This window comes from Manis pentadactyla, chromosome 4, assembly GCF_030020395.1.
Source record: "Manis pentadactyla isolate mManPen7 chromosome 4, mManPen7.hap1, whole genome shotgun sequence".
Taxonomy (NCBI): domain Eukaryota; kingdom Metazoa; phylum Chordata; class Mammalia; order Pholidota; family Manidae; genus Manis; species Manis pentadactyla.
The window spans coordinates 190139256-190161700 of NC_080022.1; the positions used below are offsets into that span (position 1 = coordinate 190139256).

Here is a 22445-nt window from a genome sequence, read left to right on the forward strand (position 1 = left end):
CCTGTCACGGTGAAGAGCGAAGGCAGGGGTTTCCCAAGGTGCTGATATGGATTTGCGGAATGCAGAGGGTCATCTGGACGCCTCCCGAATTTGATGCGTTTGCAGAAGGCTGTATGAACCAAAATTTCAATAAAAATGTAATGAGAAGACTTAACCTAGTGAGGTAGCGGGGCCTGGACGAGCCCTAAGTTGTTGACGTCGGTGCGGCAGGGAGGGCTGAGCCCCTGGGCCGCGATCGGCCAGACGCACCGCCACTTCCCGGAAGCCGCTGCTGCGCGTGCGCGGCGCCGCCCCCCCAACACTTCCCACCGCCCTGCATACGTGACGCGCCCTGGGGCCGCGATGGCGGCGGGCTAACCCGGGAGGTATCCGCCTGTCCGCACCCAACAGGTCGGCCCGGACGCCCGGGGCTACCCCAGCTTGCTTCCCATAACGGTCCGCGCTCGCCCCGCCAAAAGCTGCGCGAGAACCTGTACGGGCCTCCGGCGGTGCCGAAAACACTGGTTGACACAGGTCGCCCCACCCCCCGCGCGCTCCCATTGGCTCCGAGGTCCTGCCCGTCCCTTCCCGAGTTCTCGTTGGCCTGGGCAGAGCCGTGTTGGGCGGTGCTCGCTGTCCTCTGCGCGCTCCTATTGGCTCGAGGGTGTGGCCCGCCCCTTCCTGGAACTCTCATTGGCTAAGCCGAGCCGCGGTCTGTGGGGGCGACAACAAAGGGCGGCTGCTGGCCGTGACCGTGTCTCGTGGAGCTCCCCTCAGGCCGCGCGCCCTGGCCTCTGCCCCTCCGGCTCCAGATGAAGTGTGAGCACTGCACGCGGAAGGTGGGCCCCGCGCGCCTAGTACTGTGGGCGGGTGGGGGCTCCGGCCGGGGTCGGGACCGCTCGGGGGACGGAGCTGCTCGGGTAACGGTCGGGGTCGGGTGGCCGGCCCGCAGCAGCCTGCGGGAGCCCCTGCCCCGGAGCTGGCAGTGCGGGAGCGGCCCCCGGAGTCGAGGCTCGAGGATCTCTGCGTCCCTCGCTGACGTGGGGACCTCAGGGTCTTGAGACTTACTTGGTCCGGGTTTTGGGGTAGAGTTGGCAAGCTCGAGGCCCAGCGGGGGTCTGCGCACCGCCGCTGCACCCCGCCAGGGGTCAGGTTGGTCCGGTCACCTTGTGGGTCACGTCACGTTGGCGGTCACTCTTGGTCTTTCTAGCTCTCCGTGCACCTGCCTCCGTTCGCAGCAGTGCCCGGAAGCCAAGGCCCCAGGAAACAAGCCGACCTCCGGTACCACTCAGGCCGCCTTAGAAAACACCATTCCTGATGTGAGCGATTGGTAGGATGAGGGTGTTTTACCCTGTCTGAAAATTTACATTTTCAGAATGGCAAGGCAATACAGAAGTGTAGGAAGGAAACGTGGCCTGTCCTCCTGTCCACCTGGGTAAACCGGGGCTGTGATAAGCCTTCTACACTCGTTTCCTCGCGGGGATGACAAAGAACCGCACAGTGTGCCTATAGGCAGTTTGTTCTTTTTTTCCAAAAATTGAATCACATCATAAATATTACTCTATCACTTGTTTTTTTTAACCTAACAATATACAGGTGGTCCCTTTTCAGTGTTACATGTAATTTTAGTTCAACGTGTTCTGAGTATACATGTGTCCAGGTAGTTGGGCCTGAATCTGCCTGTTGCTGGAAGGCCACACTTGCAGCTTTCAGTTACTGCAGTGCATACAAAGGAGTGTGTCTGCCCACATGCCCGCAAGGACAGTTGCTTCTATTTCTGTATGAAAGATTTCTAGATTTGAGGTAAATTGATAACAGAGTAAGTGCATTGTATTAACTGAGTCAGATTATAAACTGTTTCATATGTTTCTTTGTTTGCCTTCCCAAGGAATGTAGTAAAAAAACAAAAACCGATGACCAAGAGAAGGCATCAGTGGATGTACTGAGTCCAGCCTGGGAAGATGGAGAGGCAAGTAGACTTCTCAGTTTTCTGTCAGCCTGGGTACAGAGTACCTGCTGTTTTCTCCTTTTTGGGGGTTCATCACTGCTCTAAGAAAGCAGAGAGAAATGAAGGAGGTAGAGCAGCCCCCCTGCCAGGAGCCAGGCATGTGCATGTCAGTTGGTCAGAGGCGAAAGCACCGAAGAGCACGTCTTCTCAGAACATACGCAGTCCAAACAGGCCACGTTAAGAACAAAGAAAAATGTTATCCATGGTTCCTTATTAGAAATAGTGGTATAACATTAATTTTTTTAACTAAAATTCTGTAAAGTAGGAAGTAAGGTTGGTAATTGATAAAATAATTCAGATTTCATGATTCTTTAAGTTTGCTTTTCCAGTGGTTTCTCATCTAACTCAATTCTTGAGTTTTTAAATCGTCCTCAGCTGGTAGTGGTAGTTTATGATTGCTGGGTACATATTCTGAGCTGGGCACTAGAAAAAGTGCTTCATTTGTGTGATCTCATTATAAGCCCAGAACGAGCATTTCAAGTGGCCCTGCTGTTGTCCCCCTTTTACAGAGAGGGACGTGGTGGTGGAAGGTTAAGGTCACCTTTTCTCCTAGAGAGTACTCTTGCCGGTTTCAGAAACAGAGGATTGGCAACGCGCGGGAGAGGCAAACAGCAGGTTTTCTCTTTGGTTCAGCAGTCCTAAATGATGTTTAGCCTGACAAGTGTCCGTCTGGTTCCCTTGAGTACCATGGTGGCCCTGTGCTCTGGTGACCTGAGGGCTTAGTGAGCAGCGGAGGATGGGACAAGCACCCAGGGCACTACAGCAGGAAAGGCAGGCAGTGCCATGGCCTCCCATGCTTGTCCTCTGGCTCCATCACCTTGAACAGACATCTAACCCTGGGAGCCCCAGTTTCCTTATCAGTGACAGGGAGGGTTGGGTCACTTCTCTTCTAGGGCTGTGGTGACAAGGAGATAAGATGTATACACAGCCTCAGCAGGCACCCCCGCCAGCGTTGAGAGGACCCCTCTGTTAGGATGAGCAGGTGAGGGAAGAGATGCTGAAGTGGGCCATGAGGGCAGTGAGACTTGGGGTGAGGGCGCAGGCATGGGTGCTCACCAGGCACACCCACGGTGTGGGTGTGGTGTGGGGGATGGGTGGCAGGGGCCACTCATGCTGTCTGGGCTCAGGAATACATCAGAGGTGTGCGTCCTGACAAGGGGAGGACTCAGGAGGCAGAAGGCGGTGGGGCCTGGACGGGCCAGCAGAGCGGCAGAGGCAGGAAGGAGTGCAGCTCTGGGAGCTGGGGACGGGCTGGAGCCCTGTGGACACTGAGTTTTCTGCAGGTTGTCGAACTGGAGGCAGGAATATCAGAGGTGGTACAGAGCTGGCACCACGCTGGAAAGTGAGACTGCTGCAGAGAAGGGATGGTGGACAGACTTCTGCAAGACACGTAGTCAAGGAGGCAGAAGAAAGAGGAAGGGACATGACCTGCCCCCAGAAAGCCTGCAGAAGGAAGGGGCGGGTGGTGCTCAGCAACACTGGGCACGGGCCAGAGGAAGCCTGCTGGGCATGGCAGTGCCGAGCCTGGTCATGGGCACCCCTGCAGGGGCGGTGGAGGCAGGACTCTCAGTGCAGCTCAACAGTACCTGTTAGGCACTGCCTGTATGCCAGGCCCAATGCTCCAGACCTTTGGCATGGCAAGCTCTGGCCCCACTTGGTAGCCTGTCAGAACTCTTTGGTGCCGTTCAGGCCTCTTGGGTGTGCGTCTGCGTAACTAGGTTCCAGGGTGAACACTGCAGGGGCACTTGGGCACGTAGGGAGGAGGGAGGGCAGTGTGGGTTCCCACGGGCCTTCCCGAGTCACATTGTGTTGGAAAGGAAAACATGCACAACCATAGGAGCGCTCATAAAATTTTTTAAATGGCTGCAGTAAGCTGCAGAATGTCAGTACATTCATCCTCCAAACATTCATTGAACGTCTGTGTGGGGGGCATCTTGGAGGTGCCGGGGAACAGAAGGGAGTAGGACAAGGTTCCTATCCTCAGTTTGTTTCCCGAGCCAAGATAACACGTGCATGCCAGGTGGTGCTGCATGCTGCTCCAGCAGGTATCTGAGGATCCAGGGGTCAGCCCCCGGCTCCCAGGGAATCGGGAGAGCAGCGCGAGTGCCAGGGACGAGGGCTGTGAGCTGTGTTGATGAGGACGAGGACCTCTCAGCAGAGGAGGTGTGGCTTGCGCTCAGGCACGCCTGTGCTGTTGCAGGGAGGGGCTGCAGAGGGCTGGGGGTGAGGTTTATCCTCTCCGCATCTGGGTGAGCAGAGCTGCTCCCACTGAGATGCAGGTTTGGGCTTCCACAGCTCAGCCTTGGATGGAGTGAGGGCCCTGTGCACATGCTTAACCAGAGCTGGCGCTGGGGGCCAGGCAGTAGGCATCCATAGAGACTGGGGTGCAGAGCAGGCAGGGAGGAGGAGGCCCCACAGGCAACAGAGGGGCTGTAGAGATGAGAGGGGCTAGGCCAGCTCCCAGGACATGGGAATGTCATTCTTCTACCACGTGACAGTGCTGGCCTCCTGCCAGCCCAGATGGTCACCGGTGACTCTCTGGTGTCATCGCGGACTGCGCCCTGGCTCCTTGGACCTGGCCCTGTGCTGGTTCAGGCGTTTAGCACTAGTTATCCAAATTGGGCTTATGCTGTTACTATCCATAAGTATTGGTTACAGAGTTTTTGTTAGAGTCAGGCCAAAACATCTTGTTTTGTAGAAGGGAGAATTCCATAAATTGGCTGATGCCAAGATATTTCTGAGTGACTGCCTGGCATGTGACAGCTGTGTGACTGCCGACGAAGGAGTCCAGGTTTCCCAGCAGAATGCAAAGGACTTCTTTCGCGTTCTCAACCTTAACAAGGTAGGGTATCTGCGGTGCTCACTGGTGCTGTGGCCTCGGAGATGGGGGGGTCGGGGGGAGGCACCCGGTGAGCCCCTGTCCAGAGGGCCCAGGCCCCGTGTCCACCACTCAGAACAAAATCCCTGTGCAGAGTCCCACTTTCTCACTACCTGGAGCAAGGCAGCCAGTATCACCAGCCAGGCTCCACGGCTTGGTGCCGGCCCCCCTCACAAGGTCAGGGGTGCCCATAGTAGTCTCAAGGCCCAGGGTGGTGCAGTGCCTCTGGGGCAACCTCAGGGGCATGCCTTTGTTTTGGTGGTCTCATTTGGCCCAGCAAGGCTGCAGCCCCTCAGCTGTCTCTGCTGACCTGCCTTACCGGACCAGCCGGTGTTGCTCCACTCCCAGCCACTGCTTTCCTGGCAGGAAGACAGACAGACACTTTGCTCAGTAGGCACGGCCACTTGGCAACCCACACCCCACTCTGCATGGGCTCCTGCTGGGCAGTGCAAGGGCTGTACCCGGCCCTTGTTGTTCTCTGGGCAATACGTGGGCTGCCAGGCCAGGCAGAGTCCATGAGGAACACTGGGTCCACTCGAACATCGTGGCCCAGATGCCAGGGCCATGTGGTCTTCTCAGTGTTGCCAACCACCCTGTGGTACGCTCTGGATGTATCACCCAACACGTTAAGGCCACGGTTTCAGCGGAGGTGTATGTGGCCCTTTCTCTTCTTGGCAGTAACTGTGTCTGGGTGACCCTTCCTGGGTGCGGGCCCAGGAGGTCTGTGAGCAAGCAGCAGGGTGGATGGAACCTGAATCAGAAACCCTCGCCGTCCGCCACATTCACTGTGCACACCTGTCCCCACCCCCTCTCCCTTATCCTCTGAACAAAGCGGCTTCAGCTGTTTTGTAGCAGTGGGCAAGCTCGGCTCGCTGATGGCACAGCTCAGCGTCTCCTGGTGAATCTTACGGAGCAGCTGCTGGCTGCTAGCTCTGTGGCACCGGTGTTTTGCTAGAATGCCCCTAATTGGCTGTGATTGAGAATGCCGATGTCTGGCTATCCTGACCACACACAATACCAGACTTGGTTTTCCCATGTGCATCTCCCTGAAGGTTTTGATGACCTTATTGACAGTTTGTATTTTCTGCTGCCAGTTCATAGTCTGTATCAGCTGGAAGTTTCTGCCCCGTGCTAGTGACAACTTGGGGGCTTCTTCTCACATTAAAGACGTCCAGAGGCGAGCTGGCCCCGGGAGGCTGCCTGGGACCTCTTGCCGTGCTCAGCCCCCAGCCCAGCCCCTTACTGCCCCCACTGCAGAATTCCCTTGCAGGTGTTGCTTATCGCTCTTGTACGCCCTCCACCTGCTTCCTCCGTTAGCATTTGGGCTTCACACCCCATTCTTGCTTCCATCCACACTTTGCAGGAGCCACGTCCTGCCACGCTTGAGTGTTTGATTTCTTGGAACTGTGTAATCAGTCTTTTCCTTATTAGGTTTTGATTCACATTTCTTAAAGAAAGCCTTTGTTACTCTAAGACACAGACACATTTTATCATGTTCTGTTTTTAATGTTGTGCCCTGACATGTGGTAGGACCCATCCTTCTCTTGTTCTGCTTTCTCAAAATTGTCTTGGCTGATCTTATATTGTTCTGTACTAACTGTGTGACTTTGGCTGGGGTCGCACTGAATGTGTAGGTTCATCTGGGGAGAAATGGACCACATAGAGTCTTTTCATGGGTGAACATGGTGTGTCTCTCCCGTTACTCGGTGTGACCTTCAGTGGAGGTCTGTCTCAGTTCTCTGTATTTATCATTGCTCTGGGTGTGATTGGGGTTAGTTCTATTGTTGTTCTGTTCTATATATTCCATTTTATTCTCATGTTCTTTAATGTTGAATATTGTTGGTGTGTTAGAAAGCTATTGATTTTCAGGTCTGTTCTTTATGTGGCTATTTTGTAAACTTAATATTCTAATAGTTTCCTAGATGATCTTAGGTTTTCTAGGTTTATTGACTGCAAATAAATTTTCTCTCTTCCAACCTGTACACCTGATTTCTTTTCCTGATTGTATTTTCTAGGACTTTTAAGTTAATTTCAAATAGCAGTGGTGAATGGTACTAAGTCTTGTTTCAGGCTTTACTGGAAATGTTTGTAAGATTTTATTATTAAATGAGTGTATGCAGAAACTTCTGGTAGATAGCTGTATCAGTCCACATTTCAGCTGCAGATAATGGGCACCCAACTCACGCTGGTATAAATAACACAGAAATAGTTATTCCAGTGAAACTGAAAGCTCAGAAGTCCGGAGACTCTGGGTTGGCTGAGTGACCTTCAGGCTGTCATTGGGGATAAAGCAGTTTCTGTTCTGGCTCTGGGCTCAGGCTGATGTCCTCCTGGTCACAGACCAGCTCCCTCAGAGGAGGTGACTTTAAAGTGAGAATGACGCGAGGAGGAAGCTGGGGAGATAGTGTCAGGGAGGGTGGGTCTGGCTCTGGAAGTCTGGGGAGCCCACCCTCCACCCTACTTCCTCCGTTAGCATTTGGGCTCACACCCCATTCCTGCTTCCAGCCACACTTTGCAGGAGCCACATCCAGCTGGCATGGACACTGCCAGAATTTGTGGGAGGCCTCACGAAGGCAGGATCTATCCAAAGGGCACAGGCGGCCTCAGCACTGGCTCATTGTCCCACATCTGCGTAGGTCTGTACCCCCAGCTGCAAGGTCCCTGTGGCTGCCCAGACCAGACCTGCAGACCTGTGGTGGGAGGTCGCTGCTGAACACTGCCAGTCAGGTCTCCACTTTCCCTGACTTGATGGCAGCATGGACATGACCGGCCTGTGCTGTGATAGTTCCGTGTCCTCTCTGATCTCAGGTCACGGGGTCACACTGGTGACCCAGCACCTCACACCCTCGCTCACCTTGCTTTCCTGGGTCATATCCCGCATGTCCACAATGATTTGCTCATGTTTTTCCAGGCATTTCTTGAGCTCCAGTTTCTAGTTTTGGTTTCAAGGTGTTGATAGCCGTGTGGTTTTATGCTTGTTTGTATGATATTTTATAGAACAGAGTATTTTTAGAACAGGAGATGAGAGTGATCCACTCCTTAAAAATGTGCTAAGATTTGCCATGACAACCTTGGTTGGGGCGTCTTAGGGGACAGATCTCTGGACCCCATTTTGGTGGGTGTGTATTTTCTTTCAATTTAAATATACTTGTATGGGTATTTTTTTTCATTGTTATTGGGTCATTTCCATTACTTACAGGCCAGTATTGTAATTTTTATTTTTCCTTTAAAAATACCTGCCTTTCTTCAGATATTCACATTTACTGATACAATGTTGTTTTTAAAATTGACAAAATCTCTTGAGATATCCGACATTTTAATCTTAATTTTTTTTCTCCTTTTTTCTTGATTATACTTGCCTATGTCTGTCTATTCTATCAGACTTCCTAAAACATCTATTATGTATTTTTGGTTCTGAGTTTTTGTTAAGACGTCTGACTGTGCCCTACATAGTCACCACATACAGTCTGTTTCTCCTAGACATGTGACACCTCGAAGCACAAGGTGCTGGCAGTGTCCGTGTGTCCTCAGTCTCTGCCCTATTTTGCTGCTAAATTCAACCTCAGTGTGACCGATGCATCCAGAAGACTCTGTGGATTCCTCAAAAGTCTTGGTGAGGCACCTTTTGATGCTATTGTGAGTTACTAACTTTATAACCGCCCTTTTCATCTCTCGAGCTCAGTTTTCAAAGCACAGGATAGACGAGAACTTACGTGACAGTCTGGTGGGACACGAGAGGACCTTTCCTCTGCCCCATGGTCGGCTGGTATATTACAGCCAGGGGAGCCCCTCTGAGAAACACAGGTGACCATCTGTGGACACAGTGGCTGGGGACCAGGGGTGTCTCTGCTCCCCAGGCACCATCTCATCACCCCGGCTCTTGGGGCCACCGGGCGATGTTTATTTGAGAGAGATTCCATCTGTAGTGATTGGATCTGGCTTCCAGGGAAGCTGTCAAAGCAGGAAGGGTGTGGGCTGTGTCCGTGTGAAGAAGGACAGGGGGCTTCCCCAGAGCAGAGCGCTCGTGCGCGAGCCCCCGGTTCCCGCCTCCAACAGCAGGCAGTGGGCTCAGGGCTCCCGTATCGCCTGCCTGGGCAGGGGAGCTGCGCACCCCGCCCAGTGGCCCACAGGCAGCATCAGAGGAGGGGCACTGGAGCCATTTGCCAAACACGTCTTTGCTGTTCCCCAGTGTCTGTAAGACCTGAGCACACTGGTTGCTAGTAAAGTGACCCTCGGAATGCAGCTCACCGGAAGCCGTCCGCCTGCTGAGCCGCCCACCCTTGCCTGGTGAGGCACCACTCTGCATGCAGGGTGGCACCAGACTAGGCGGCGGCCCCGCCGAGCTTGCGAGTCCCACTTCAGGCTCTCAGTCTCCGACAGCCCAGCGTTAGCTGAGTCTTCCCAAAGATCTGGGCTATGAGACCTTGTATCTTTTCACAGTGGAGGCCTATTTTGCGGGGAAGATTTTAAGAAAATAAATAGAATCATATGTTAAATAAGTTATGTTAATATTAACAAAGTAGTTATCTACACTGATTTCTTAAGATAATGCTATAAGATGACACGTTTATAATGTCTTTTTAAGAGTAACTGGCTGCTTTTAAGATTAGACTGCCTACAGATATTACAGTTATTTGCTTAGTTTATTATAATTTTTGGAAGTATGTTCTTTTGTCCCAGGCTTATTTACCAATATTAAGAAAACGTATTAAGAAAAAGATAGTTAAAAGCATAAAAATTAAGATCATTAAGGTGTGTATAGCCAATTTTCTCATTTTCTTTATTTTAAAGATCTCAGGAGCCATCACAGACTGAAATTTAATTTAGCCAGGTAATTAGAAGAGAATGCTGCTGGTACCTCACACCAGTCCATTAATGTATAAGTGGATGCTGTGCTGTAAGGCATAAGTGTAGGTTTAAACAGAAAAAGAGGAAGCAGGAGAGAGAACGTAGGTGTCTTTACCGTGAAAAGCAATTCATGCTTATTGTTTAAAAGAGTGATGTGCAGAGCCTGGCCTCAGGCAGTCGGTGCTGAGGAAGCTCGGGAGCGGTGCTGTCTGACCGCCGCTGTAAGTCCAACTCAGTGTCCAGACTCAGGGCGCACCCCGCACCGTGTGACGGGAGGGTAAAGGAGCCCCTCTCTCCCGCAGGGGTGCACTATGTCTTTGATACAACGGCAGCCACGGATTTCAGCATCCTGGAGAGTCAGAAGGAGTTTGTGCGCCGGTACCGCCAGCACACCGAGGAGAAGCCCGCACTGCCGATGCTGACCTCCGCCTGTCCCGGTAGGCCCCTGGCCACTGCGGCCGTTCCACACTGGTCTGCGCGTGGCGGCGTGAGCCCACGCCACTCAGGAAGGAGGTGTTCGGGCCTGGTGCATACTTTTATGTCCACCCGCATGTCTATTAATTCTGCAGGGGCAGCAGGGAGACCTGACAGCTGAGAATTAAGTACTTACCTATATTTCTAGTTTGAGACAAACATTAAAATTAAATATATTTTCTTGTAAAAGTATGACGTATTCCAGACATCCAAATACACAGATAATAACATGACAAACAGTTGTGTATCCTTTGTCAGCTTAAATAAAAATTACAGAATGAAACATTTCTTTACATGAATCCTCATATTCTATCCAGGAGCACTTTTTAAACCAGTCTAACTAGTCTTTTTATAGAGAGTCAGGTGCCTGAGGTGTAGAAAGATTCACCACAGGCTTTTTAGTTCTAGAAAAACCAAATTTGGGATAAGGAACTGTTTAAAGAGCCTGCACAGGGAAGAAGGACCCTCCATGCTGGAACATGATGCTCAGTGAAAAACTATTTCTAGATACTGTCTGCCTGCAGTGCACAGGGAAGTCACCCCATCTACACTGGCCGTGGACTACCTGATTTTTAGGTTTTCATGTTTCGGTTCTCAGTTTGTCCCCTCTTCTACCACAGTCCCACATTTTTCTAGCATTTTACATTCACCCATCAATCATTAGGATTATAACTTCATAAAATAGAATGTTGATGTTACGATTGCCTTCCCATCATATGCCAAACCATGGAAGGAAAACTGCATCTGTTCAAGAGGCTGCACGGTCAGCTCACTGGGTCATGTGGTTCACCCGCCCCGGCCTGGTGGCATGTGGCCCACTTCAGATGGGACGCATTTGTCCTCCTAGCAAAGTGACCCACAAAGGGATGCCCAGCTCTCCTGGGCTTGGTAGGCATTCCTGGGCTCAGGGCCTCAGTATGAAACGTCTGATCATAAATGCCGACTTTGCTGGGCTGTGGCGTCTGCTCCACGTGTCGTCATTGAGGGTGTTTGTGCTGGCGCCGCCAGGTCAGGTGTACAGCTGAGGGCTTCGGGAAGCACCCGGCTCTCCCACTGACCTGCAGGGGTCCCTGGTGTGAGCCTGGGGCCCCAGCACCAGACCTGAGCGCTCTTTGTGGGGCCAGTCACTGTGTCTCAGGCCTGCCCAACCGAAGAAGAGGCAGCATGAAGTGACCTGCCCGGGACCCCTTCCCCTGGAGCAGTGGTGCCACGCTTTCTGCGACGTTCCCATCAGCAGGCTGCACAGGGGCTCCGGGGTCTCCTGACTGCACACAAGCAGATGTTGATGGGCTCCTTGTGGGGTGAGCCCAGGGTGGAAGCCCCACTGCAGTGGAGGTTGATGCCTGCGGGGTAAGCGCACAGCTGGAGGCCTGCCCCTTGCCCCAGGAGGCTGAGGCCTCTGAGCTCCCCGCCTGCCAGCCTGCAGCATTTACAATGTTCTCCCAGGTGGTGGCGCCTGTCCCTCTGGGTGCCCTTTCACTCGAGTGTGTTACTCCACCCGCCGAATTCAGGGATACGAGAGGTCTCATTCAAGACCAGGCCTTTCCTGTGATTGTGGTGTCATTTTTGCCTCCCTATGACAACTTAGGGCAGTTAAGGCAACGCCAGGCTCGGCTGATGTGGCTTAGCACACGGAGCTGGGGCCGTGGGCCACCCTGGGTTGGCTCACGGGGCGTGGCTGCCTCTTGCAGGGGCCCTGTGTCCTGGGGGCACAGGCCCCCCACCGTCTGGTGCTGCTTCAGACCGATTGGGCAGAAGCATGGCCAAGTGGGACGGGTGTCTGGGCCCTGCTGCCCACAAACCAGCGGCACGCCGTGCCCCGCACCTGAAAGAGGGAGGGACACACTCGAGCCATTCACTCCTGCAGGTTGCTCACAGGCCTCAAGGGGCTTTGTGAGAACCCCGAGGTTTTCTCCCGACCTTGACCCTGTCAAGAGCACCAGTTAAGCAGAACTATGGGAAGTGCCCTCTTCAGCCCAGCAGAGAGCGGGAGATCCCCGGGCACCTCGAGCTGCCCATGTCTGCTCATGTTAGCACTCATGCTCCGTGCGATGGTCACTGAAGGTCTGGGGCGGTCTGGCGGGGAAAGTGTTAGAGGCCGTAGGGCCGGACCAGGGCTGTCACACCGTGCTGCCGCAAAGCTGCCTTGGCTGTGTTCCAACAGGCGAGGTCTCCCCGGGAGCCAGCCGGTTACCGCCCCAGCCGGAGCTCAGTGCTGGTGGTGTCTTCAGGACGACGCCCGTCTGCCTGGCTCCAGTGGCCTGGGTGCCGAGGGCCCTGGCATCCCGGTCCTGCCTCAGCCCACTTGGTCCTCTCTGCCCAGGCCAGGGCAGCCTTGGGAGCCTGGCTCCTGCCTCCTGGTAGTGTGCCTGGTCGTGTGCAGCCCTGGAGGCCTGCGAAGCCGCCCCTCAGCACGGCCAGCTTGCCTGTGGCGCAGAGTTGCCATAGCGTGAGTGCCACGCCTGGAGGTGCTGGCACAGGTAGGCGGGGCCTTGCAAGGCCAGGCCCGGGCCCCAAATGCTGCACTGCCTTTGATTAGTCTTTCTTGAACGTGAACCATCGCACACATGCCTGCAGAGGCTGAGTGAGGGCAGCGCTCCACCAGCAGCACTTCTCCAGGGGCTTCGGTGGGTATTTCCTGGGTGCTCACAGGTCTGCCTGCACCCGACGGCTGCGGGTGAGAGCATTCGGACAGGACTGTCGCATCTGACTTGCCCACAGCTTCTCCCCACTGGGAATGGACATGGGAGGCGGCTGCCCCAGGGGTCTGGTGAGCAGCTTGTTGCCAGGCTTCTGTGCCGCTGTGGTCTGTGGTATATGCCCTCTAGAGCATCAGCCGGTGTCACCAGACGCCCTCCTCATCAGGCAGTGCTCAGCAGGGGAAGGGCGCAAGCCATGGCTCCACAGGTCACAGGTCGAGCTGCAGGCTGTGTGGTCTGCCAACCTCCTTAACCTGCATCTGCAACGGTGCCCCAAGAGGGTGCGGTGGGAGCCAGCAGCCGGGGAGTGCTTAGAACCGTGCTGGGCACCCAGTGGGCACAATACAAACTGCCTTTTGTCATTTATCACTGGGTGTGGCTTCTGCTTCATTGCCCTGAGAAGCAGGTGGCTGTTGCCTACCTTCCAGTAAGTGATGTGCCTGCCAGTTCCTGTTCAAGCTGTGGCCTCCAGCTGCAGGAACACTTTGTAGCTGGTGTGGCAGAGCTGGAGCCTGGGATGCTGTCTGAAGCTGCTTCTCCAGGCCACGTTCACTGCCGGGGACCTGCCGCCCCGGGCCTTCCTTGCTTGCCCTCGCCCCGCACAGAGGTGCCCAGTCCAGCAGCCTCCAGCCTCCCACGTGCAGCTGGATCTGGTGGGCCAGGCGGCCCCAGGGAGGGCTGTGAGGATCCGGGCCAGCAGCCGTGAGGGGCTGACAGGTGCTCTCTCCCCAGGCTGGGTCCGATATGCTGAGCGGGTGCTGGGTCATCCTGTCACTCCCCACCTCTGCACCGCCAAGTCTCCCCAGCAGATCATGGGCTCTCTGGTGAAGGATTACTTCGCCAGGAGGCAGGTAAGCCAGCCTCTTCCCAGAGGGCAGCACGCGGGTCAGGAGACAGACTTCCCTGGGAGATGGGTGGTGATGGAATGAGGGCCAGCTAGGGAGGGCGGGGCACGCGCCTCCGGGCTGTCCCATCTTCACTCCAGGCCCCCACTCAGACCGCCGGTGCCACCTGGGCCACCTCCAGGAGCTCTGGCACCAGCCAGGCCTGGGTCCCTGGAGTTCCCTGACAGCCCAGTGCTGCCCCTATGTGGTGCCCCAGGCTTCTGTGCCCCTGTGGTCTGTGGTGTATATGCCCTCCTGTGACCTATTCTGCAGCTGTCCGGGCCCCTCATGGTCCACCTCACTCAGACCGTTAAGTTCCTCCAGGGAACAGATGGGGGGGTCACAGGAGCTGGGAGAGCGGCCAAGAGAGTCAGAGCCTTTCAAACACCGGAAGCCACACACTCCTGGCAACCCTGTTAACAGAGCAAAAGGGAATGTTTCCTTTCTTCCCTGTGTGCTCGTAAAATCACCAGTTGGCAAATGATAAATGTGATGTCAGCATGTGCGCACCGTTTGGGGGACAGGAATGCACTGTGGGGCTTTGTGTCTCATGCTGCCTGGAACCGACTATTTAAGGGAACCAAGGAGTTCCTCTGCTGAACGCTGCCGGTCCCGCAGGAGGTGGCCGTGGCTTGGGGCAGGTGTCCTCGGGCTCTGCCCTGCCCTGAGGAGGGCCTCTCCATCCAGGCATCCCCACGGAGGCCCCCCAGCAACTGCCGGCTCCTGGAGCTGCCACCGATTCCTGCCAGCCTGGACGTGGAGAGGGGTGTCCTGGGAGGGTGTCTGTGGGGAAAGCAGCTGGGTGCTCAGGGACAGCGAAGTGTGGCCTGTTGTGTCGGATCACCATTCACGTAGGCTTGGGGAACCAGACCCAGCTTTACGTGCTTCGTTCCACTGGTGGCCAGGCTGCTCTGCCTTTCGGACTCTGGGTGACCTTGGTCTGAAACGAAGCGTGCCATGGGTGGGCCTGGTGCTGGGCTCGGGGGCAGGCGCAGGCCAGAGGCTTGGTCAGCGGGAGGCAGGCTGGGAACCAGAGCAGCTGGACCCAGGGGTACCCGGGCGGGGGTCGGCCGCCAGCACTCAGCTGCCCTCCTCACCGCTCCTTGGCCTCCAACACAGGTTTGCTCTTTCTGCACAGAACCTGTCCCCAGACAAGATTTTCCATGTCATCGTGGCCCCTTGCTATGACAGGAAACTGGAGGCGCTCGGAGGGGATCCCCCCACAGCCCTGCATGGGTCCCGTGGTGCCGACTGCGTGTTGACCTCAGGTGAGCGGCTGGCGTGTGACCCACCACGGAGGGAGAACACGGGAGCATGGGAGATGGTAACGGGGGGGATGCAGGAACACCTTCTCGCCCACAGGAAAGTGGGAGATGCACAGTGGCCCCGCAAGACCAGGGCCGCCTCCCTGCAGCAGGCCTGCTCCTGGGCTCACGTGCAGAGCCTGCATCGGGTTCTTTGTGTGTGGGTGCGAACAATTCCCTGCAGTCAGCAAAAGTGGTAGCTCAGGTCTTTTAATACCCAGTGGGGGTCCTTTAAAGGGGCTCAGGTCCCCACTGCGTTCAGGCCAGTAGCACTTTAGATTGGGGGTGGCTCTGGAGGCAGCCTTTGAGGGCAGCAGTTCCCTGCCTGGGGCCCTGGCCCTTTTTCTGCCCATGGAAGGGCCCCCACTACCAGGTGCAGGCTCCCGTGGCCTGTCAGGAGGGGTGAGTGGGGCAGAGAGGGCCCCCAGCTGTCCGATCCTCTGCTGTCCAGGGAATGGGGCCAAGGACCCTCTGCCCACCCTCCTATCTGGGTTTTCACGAGCACCGTGTCCGGCCACTTGTTTCTGAGTGCAGAAGCAGCTGTCACTCTTCCTCAGAGTTGGGGGCACTTGTGCACATTTGGTGCCAGTGTTCACCGAGATCACCAGTCTTTCTGCTGGCGGGTTTTCTCGGCAACCCTCGTTTGTGGGAAATAGGAAAGTCATTGGGAATTTCGGCTGCCTGCTTTGCTGATAGCTGTGCATCATACAGACACACTCGGTGTATTTGTATGATATCCACATGAGGTTGTCTTACACAGAAGTTCTCCACTTGGGAAACAAACATGGAGAGGTCGTTTACAAACATCCCTCCTATTTCAAGGGCAGAAAGAGGAAGTGGACTCTCTGCCGCACTCTCGGGTGGGCCTTTTCCCTTGCAGCGGGCCCCTGCTGTGAGGGACAATGTCCAGGATCACCTTAACTAAAATTCCCTGTGAGGAAGAAAATAGGGTCGGAAAAGCTCTTGAGGAAGTATGGCGTCCCACGGCGTGGGCTGTGAGTCCTTTCACGGTGCCTCTGCCTCTTTGTAGGCGAAGTTGTTCGAATAATGGAGCAAAGTGACCTTGTGGTGAAGGATGCCGCTGTGGACTCTCTGTAAGTGGCCCTTGCAGGGAGGGCACCCTTGGGTGGTTCCCTGTGTGAGCTCGCCAGGTGCGTCCCAAGCCTCCCTACTTAATGATGAGACCACAGGCAGCCCCCAGATGGGCAGAGTGGCCCCTGACCTGGTCATCTTCCCAGCTCCTGAACCAGACATGGGTGGGACCCTGCTGTGGGACACCATCCACTGAGGCTGCGGGCAGTCAGGTTCCCGTGGACTGATAGAGGGCCGCGTGTGCTCACCAACACCCTCTCTTCTGAACTTAATACGTCCCTGACATTCTGCATCTGGACCTGCCCAAGGGCAGGCACCTCGGGGAAACAGAGCAGCCGGCTGGGTTTCTCCCATCGGTGGAGACCGTCACCGATGGCCAGTGTACCTGCTGTGTCCTGGCACTATGCAGTGTCCACGGACTGCTCAGCCGGCCCTTCTGGCAGCAATGTCAGGGCTTGTGTGGCCCTTTTGTGGAAGACTAGATGGAAGTTTATAGCATTTAAGCAGCTCGGGTGCCCAGGCTGGAGCCTGTGGTTAAGTCGGCCAGAATGCGTGCTCTCCTGAGTGGTCCTCAGGCTCCCGGCTCTGTTCCCAAGGCTTGAAGCTCTGAGGGACTCGCCCTGGCCCATGTGCATCAGAGGCGCGAGTGACCGAGCAGCGTGGAGCCCCACTGCCCGGTGTCTCAGGCTAGGTCACATATGGTCATTAAAACTCAGTAAAAGAATTTGACCCCAGGTATAATGCTCATAAAGGATTTCACTTGTCGCGTGGCATCCTTGGGTCATAAAACCTTGCAAGTCTGGCTGACTCTTGCTGTTGCTTTTCTCTGCCTGGTGAGGTTTGGAGATCTGGAGGAGAGGGGAGTGAGGCGTCACGACGGGGCAAGCTCCGACGGGTACCTGGCTCACATCTTCCGACACGCGGCCAAGGAGCTGTTCAGCGAGGACGTGGGCGAGGTCACCTACCGTGCCCTGAGGTCTGCTTGTGTGGTAGTGCTGATTTTCTGGGTGGGTGGCCCAATGCCAGCTCTGGGCATGTGCATGTGTTTGGGGCTGGGCATTGCTGTCCTCTTTCTGGAGTGTTTGCCAGCCACGATCGAAAGGCCTTTTGTGTTCGTTCACAGCCTTTGTACTTTGCTGATATTCCAAACTCAGATCGGAAAGTGGCCCTCGAGCCTGAGGAAGGACACAGGCCAAAGGCCACCTTGTTTGTTGTGCAGGAACAAAGACTTCCAGGAGGTCACCCTTGAAAGGGATGGGGAGGTTCTCTTACGCTTCGCTGCTGCCTATGGCTTCCGGAACATCCAGAACATGGTCCTCAAGCTGAAGAAGGGCAGGTTCCCTCACCACTTTGTGGAAGTCCTCGCCTGTGCTGGGGGTGAGGCCCGGGCCTGGGCGGAGGGGCCCTGCACAGCCCCTCAGGAGACTGGCCCTCGGGGGCCGCCCGCACCGCTCAGCTCCGGAGCCTTCGCTCCAGTTGTGATGTGGTGGTCCTCCTCCTCTGTCTACCACGTAATAGGCAAGAGCGGGTGGTGAGGCGGCACTGTGGAAACCCCCTGGGGGCTCGTCCCAGGTCACTGGGCAGCACCGGGTGAGGGGCACCCGGGGTGGCAGCTCCAGTGGCCCGCCCCCTCCAGCAGGTTCTGTCCCCGAGTGACAGGAGGGGCTGCGGAAGGACTTGCTGGTGGAGTGGGCGCGGGTGTTGGGGAGGAAGGGAGCCAGGGGCCCCTGCTGGGTTTGTGGCAGAGCCGACTTGGGGTGCAGACCAGGGACAGGACCTTGCTGAATGGAGGTGGCCGTGAGATGCTCAGGTGGAAGTACTAGGTGAGCAGTTGAAGGCTTGAGAAGGGTTTGAGGGGAGCAGGCACAGCTCAGTGAGGCGGTGAGAACCCAAGGACAGGAGTGAACACTGGCCCCGGGGATGGATCAGAGCGGGCCGACTGCGTGGCCTGCACGGAGGAGCAGAGACAAGGAGGTGGCCTGAGGGCTATGTTGCACGTTCACCTTGAGGGTGTCCCGCACCTGAATGTGGTTGTGGGGTCTGGGCAGGACTCACCCGCACCCTGTCCTTGGAGCATCAGCCAGGGAGCAGGTGGTTGGGGATCGGAGGAGAGAGACGGCCCCTTGCGGTGGGAGCAGGGTCCTCGGCCACCGGAATGTCACCCTGAGATCTGAGGTCAAAGTGCACCTGTTGGATGCTGCCAAGGGACAAGAGGAAAGAGGTTTGGCTAGGATGGAAATTTGCTCCAAATTCTTTAAAATGAATTTTTATGGTATAAATCCTGACATCTAACATGTTTGAGGGTGAGTGGCATGAAAACGTAGGAGGCGTGTCCTGTATTCAGGCCACAGTGCTGGGTGCGTGGGCTCTGGGTACCCCCCCCGGTCACCCCAGTGTGGACCAGCACACTCAGGTGTGATGCAGACACAGATGGTCTCACTAACAATTTCCATGCTCTTCTGGTTTTGAAAGTTTCAAGAGAAACTGAAAATCCAGATTTGCATACAGAGGCACCCAGTTACAAACGATTGACCAGTTATATATTAGGTTTTAGGTAAAAACATTTCACGAGTGATACAAATAGGTAGGAGCAGGGAGTCCTGGATAGGCCTGTGAGCCCGTGACCTGGGTTCTGAGGCCTCGGGGGACATGTGTCCAGGGTGCAGCGCAGACTCCAACTACGTCACTGCACACCACTGCTGTTGTGCCCCAGAGCTGTCTTCCCTGTAAGACAAAAGGGGGGAGAGAGTAAGCTCAGCTCCCCGCGTGTCTTCCAGGATGCTTAAATGGCAGAGGCCAGGCCCAGGGTGAGGACGGGCGCACAGACAGGGCTCTGCTGAAGCAGATGGAAGGCATCTACGCCGACATCCCCGTGCGGCTCCCCGAGTCCAGCAGCCACGTGCAGGAGCTGTACCAGGAGTGGCTGGAGGGGGCCGACTCCCGCAGAGTCGAGGAAGCCCTGCACACCAAGCGCCAGGGCCCAGGGCATCCTGCTAACAGCCGAGACATCAAGTGGTGACAGTGCCATGGCGGGGGCAGGGGGCAGGCCTGCTAGCAGCCTGAGGAGGCAGGAGACACCGAGCAACAGCCAGCTTCCGTTCCTTTGGTTTCCCAGAATCCTCTGCCCCCGTGCCTCCCTCCTACAGCCTCTTGGCTCTTTCTTTGTCACAGGTGTGAGACTGGAGTATTTTAACAAGAGGATTGCTTCAGTTTAAGTATCCTTTTATTCTAAGACTGAAAAATCCTGAAGAACAAGAATGGAAATAGACTACTGTCTCTTAGGCTTAAAAACAAATCCAAAAAGTGTCCTGTGAAGAGCTGAGTCCCAGCAGTTCTGATTCATGTGCCTCAGAGGTTTGGTGAATAAACAGCGACCTTTTGGAATTAGGCTCATACACAAATCTGGGTTTCCAGATTTTCTTAGAAGAAAAACTAACTTGTGACCACGACGAGCCACGTTCCTCACTTCTCCGGGCAGCAGACTCCCACTGTGGGGCCCTTTGGGTGCCGTGGTCCATGCCCCAACCTCATCATTTTACATTCAGTCTTTAAGGTCAGCTCACCTGGAGGCAGGGGGCGCCTGGCAGGGGTGACAGGTATTAACACGGGTGGTGGGTATCCCAGACAGGATGGAGAACAGAGGCAGCTGGGTAGCAGCCAGGCTGCCTCAGCCCCTCAGGTTAGCAGGTGGAGGCCCTTCCAACCTGAACAGGTGAGACAGTATCCCACTGGTCCACCTCACACACTGGGCCTTGTGCGTCCTCAGCTCGTGGAACCCTGTGCACCCTGTGACAGTACGCCTTCGCCCTGCACGCACGTGTGCCCCTTGGGGGAGGAGAGAAAGCAGTTGGTCTAGGCAGTTAAAGCTGAAGGGCTGTCAGACATCTGGAAATGTGCAGGAACATGGAGCATGGTGCCCAGGCACGTGTGAATCAGCCTGGGGGCTATTTCTCAGCACCTGGATTTACCAACACGAGTGATGGCCTTGAGACCCTCCGTGCTGTGGAGCCCCCTTCTCCCTGCTCCATGTCACGTCGGGCCTGTATACCTATCATGTTTCAGTCTCTACAGTGAGTGGAGTTGCATGAACCTGCTGCTGTCCCCGCAGCCAGGGGCCAGCGAGGGCTCTAGACTGTCCGTGTGTCATGCGTGTTGCCCTCCCCGACCACACCCAACCCCACACCACCTTGCCTGTTCTTGAGCCAACACCTGGCCTGGAGCAGGAGTCCCCTCCCGCAGTCTGCCGTGTCCTCAACAGGCCGAAAATGCCGGAGTCTGGGAGTGGGCCTCCCTTGCTTCAAAAGCTGCCTTGTCCAGGTGAGGAGGATACCTGGTGGCTGGGGCCCAGGCTGACAGACTTGCTGTCACCACACGGAGTGGCAGGGCCCCTGCCTGCCTCTCATCTTGGGTGTGGCCGCCTGAGAGCGGGGCGGGCGGGGGCTCTCTTTCCCTTCATCGTGACTTGGTGACAGGAGCGGTCGGGGTGCCTGGGGGCTGGCCGCGGTGGTGTGATGGAGAGCCTCTGCTCCGAGCCATGAGGTCCCACCGCAGGCAGCTGGGTGCGGCACGAGTCCCCACTCACCGTAGGAGCAGCCACTCTGCTAGTAGCGTGAACAGGGAGGAGGTGACAGGTGACCACCGAGGGGCCGGGTTCCCTGTGATCTGAAGAGGAAACAGCAGCCCCTTCCTCACCCAGGAGGGGGCTGTCCTGGCAAGGGTTGCTTTTGCCATTCTTGGGGGGTAGGGAGGACAAAAGGGCCACAAGCAAGGCAGGTTCTGCAGAGACTTGAACTCGGATCACTAGATTCAGAGTCCAGAGTGCTGGCCATTAACACCATGGAACCAGCTGCTGCTGAGTGCCCTGCACACCCCGACGGGGACTCAGAACTGGGACAGGGACAGGAGGAACCCAGCCTGCCTCCCGGGGGGCTTCCCACCCGTGGTGGGAAAAGCCAGGGAGAGGTGAGTCGTAGCAGGGCATGGCTTCAACCCATCAACCTCTCAGCTGTGGGCCCAGCACGCTCCTGCGGCACCACTGTGCTGCCTGTGTCACCTGGGTGACCCGACAGTGATGGATCTGGGCTCCTCGCCCAGGAGTCGCCACTGTGGGCTGTGGGGGGAGGTGTGGGTGGCTCCTTAAGGGCCCGGCCAGGGCAAGCTAGGTGCTCATGTATGAATCAGGTGTCCTGCTCCCCTTCCCTCAACTTCTTATGGAAATGCCTGAACTCATGTCCTTTTCTGCTGTTAAAAAAGACAAAACAGCTTTCGTAACCCAGAGAGTCTGTGTCCCTGAGAGCAGTGGGTTCTTTCTGTATTGTGGTGATTGGAATTTGACTCCTAATCATGCAGCTGTGAACAAACTGTCCTTACAGTCCTGCTACTTCTGGCCTGCTTCCTGGTGGTCAAGGAAGACGTTTCTTCCACACCAAACTGCTCAAGTGGTAAAATCTTGCTGCTCAGCTTTGTAAGAAAAAAAAACCCAGCACTTCAAGGAGTATATATACACTGTTCACCTAAGAACACTAGATAAAAATCCTTTGGGAAAGAACGTCTTTCGTGTTGAACCTCTTCATGTAGACAGCAGCTGAGGAACTTGCTTTGCAGATAGGACATCTCAAGTCAGCAGAAGCATCAGGAAAAAGAAACACTGAGAAACTTCTGGTGTCAACCACGAGCACGAGCCAGGATCAAGGGGAGCCAGCAGGAGTGGTGTGCACCCCAACACTGAGCAGTTGGGAGTCCCAAGGCCAAGGAGCAGCTCCTGGGCCCTGTGAGAGCGGAAGCTGATGGAGTGGGCGCCGCACCGCTGCTGGGGCCTGTCTGTGGAGCGCTGCCCCAAGGCCAGGCAGGAAGGAGCTGAGCAATACCCCGACCTTTTCCCTTCCGCCTCATCCTTGCCTTCCCACTTAGGGTTGGTATTAGAAAGGTAGAGGGGGACCTGGAGCACAAATGACATCCAGGGTGACAGGAGACAGCTCTAACCTAGGTGTGCAGCCACTGCTGATGAGGGGGACCTTTAGTGAAGGTCTGGGCAAAGCCAGCTGTCAGGGACTCCTGCCGTTTGGTGCCAGCCCAGCACTTGCCATGGTGGGGTGGGGCAATGCTCCCTGAAACAGACCAGGGCTGTATTGAGCCCGGATCTCACCACAGGTGTCCAAGGCTACCGACCGGGTCCTATAAACACGGGCATCCACCTGTCAAAGGTGCCTGCCTGCCAGGAGAGGACGGCGGGAACCCCCCAGAGCAGCACACCCCATCGATTCCCCGGCGCGGCGCCTC

General features: G+C 55.8%; 1 protein-coding gene across 1 annotated transcript; it reads left to right on the forward strand.

Annotated features, from left to right (window-relative positions):
• Positions 1 to 662: 662 nt before the first annotated feature.
• NARF (nuclear prelamin A recognition factor) lies at positions 663 to 19567 on the forward strand. Its single transcript, XM_036910765.2, has 11 exons — positions 663 to 818; positions 1868 to 1948; positions 4686 to 4829; positions 8346 to 8478; positions 10016 to 10150; positions 13619 to 13737; positions 14909 to 15038; positions 16105 to 16168; positions 17005 to 17142; positions 17386 to 17543; positions 18944 to 19567. Exons 1-11 carry the CDS (start codon positions 792 to 794, stop codon positions 19183 to 19185), a joined length of 1371 nt encoding a protein of 456 aa, XP_036766660.2. The 5' UTR covers positions 663 to 791; the 3' UTR covers positions 19186 to 19567.
• Positions 19568 to 22445: the final 2878 nt, after the last annotated feature.

Excerpts from the sequence above, each read along its gene's own strand:
- NARF (XM_036910765.2), top strand. The coding sequence starts at position 792 with ATGAAGTGTGAGCACTGCACGCGGAAG. Across the intron at positions 4,830-8,345 it reads GCGTTCTCAACCTTAACAAG|ACATGTGACACCTCGAAGCA; the intron begins GTAGGGTATCTG and ends TGTTTCTCCTAG. Across the intron at positions 17,143-17,385 it reads GTCACCTACCGTGCCCTGAG|GAACAAAGACTTCCAGGAGG; the intron begins GTCTGCTTGTGT and ends TTTGTTGTGCAG.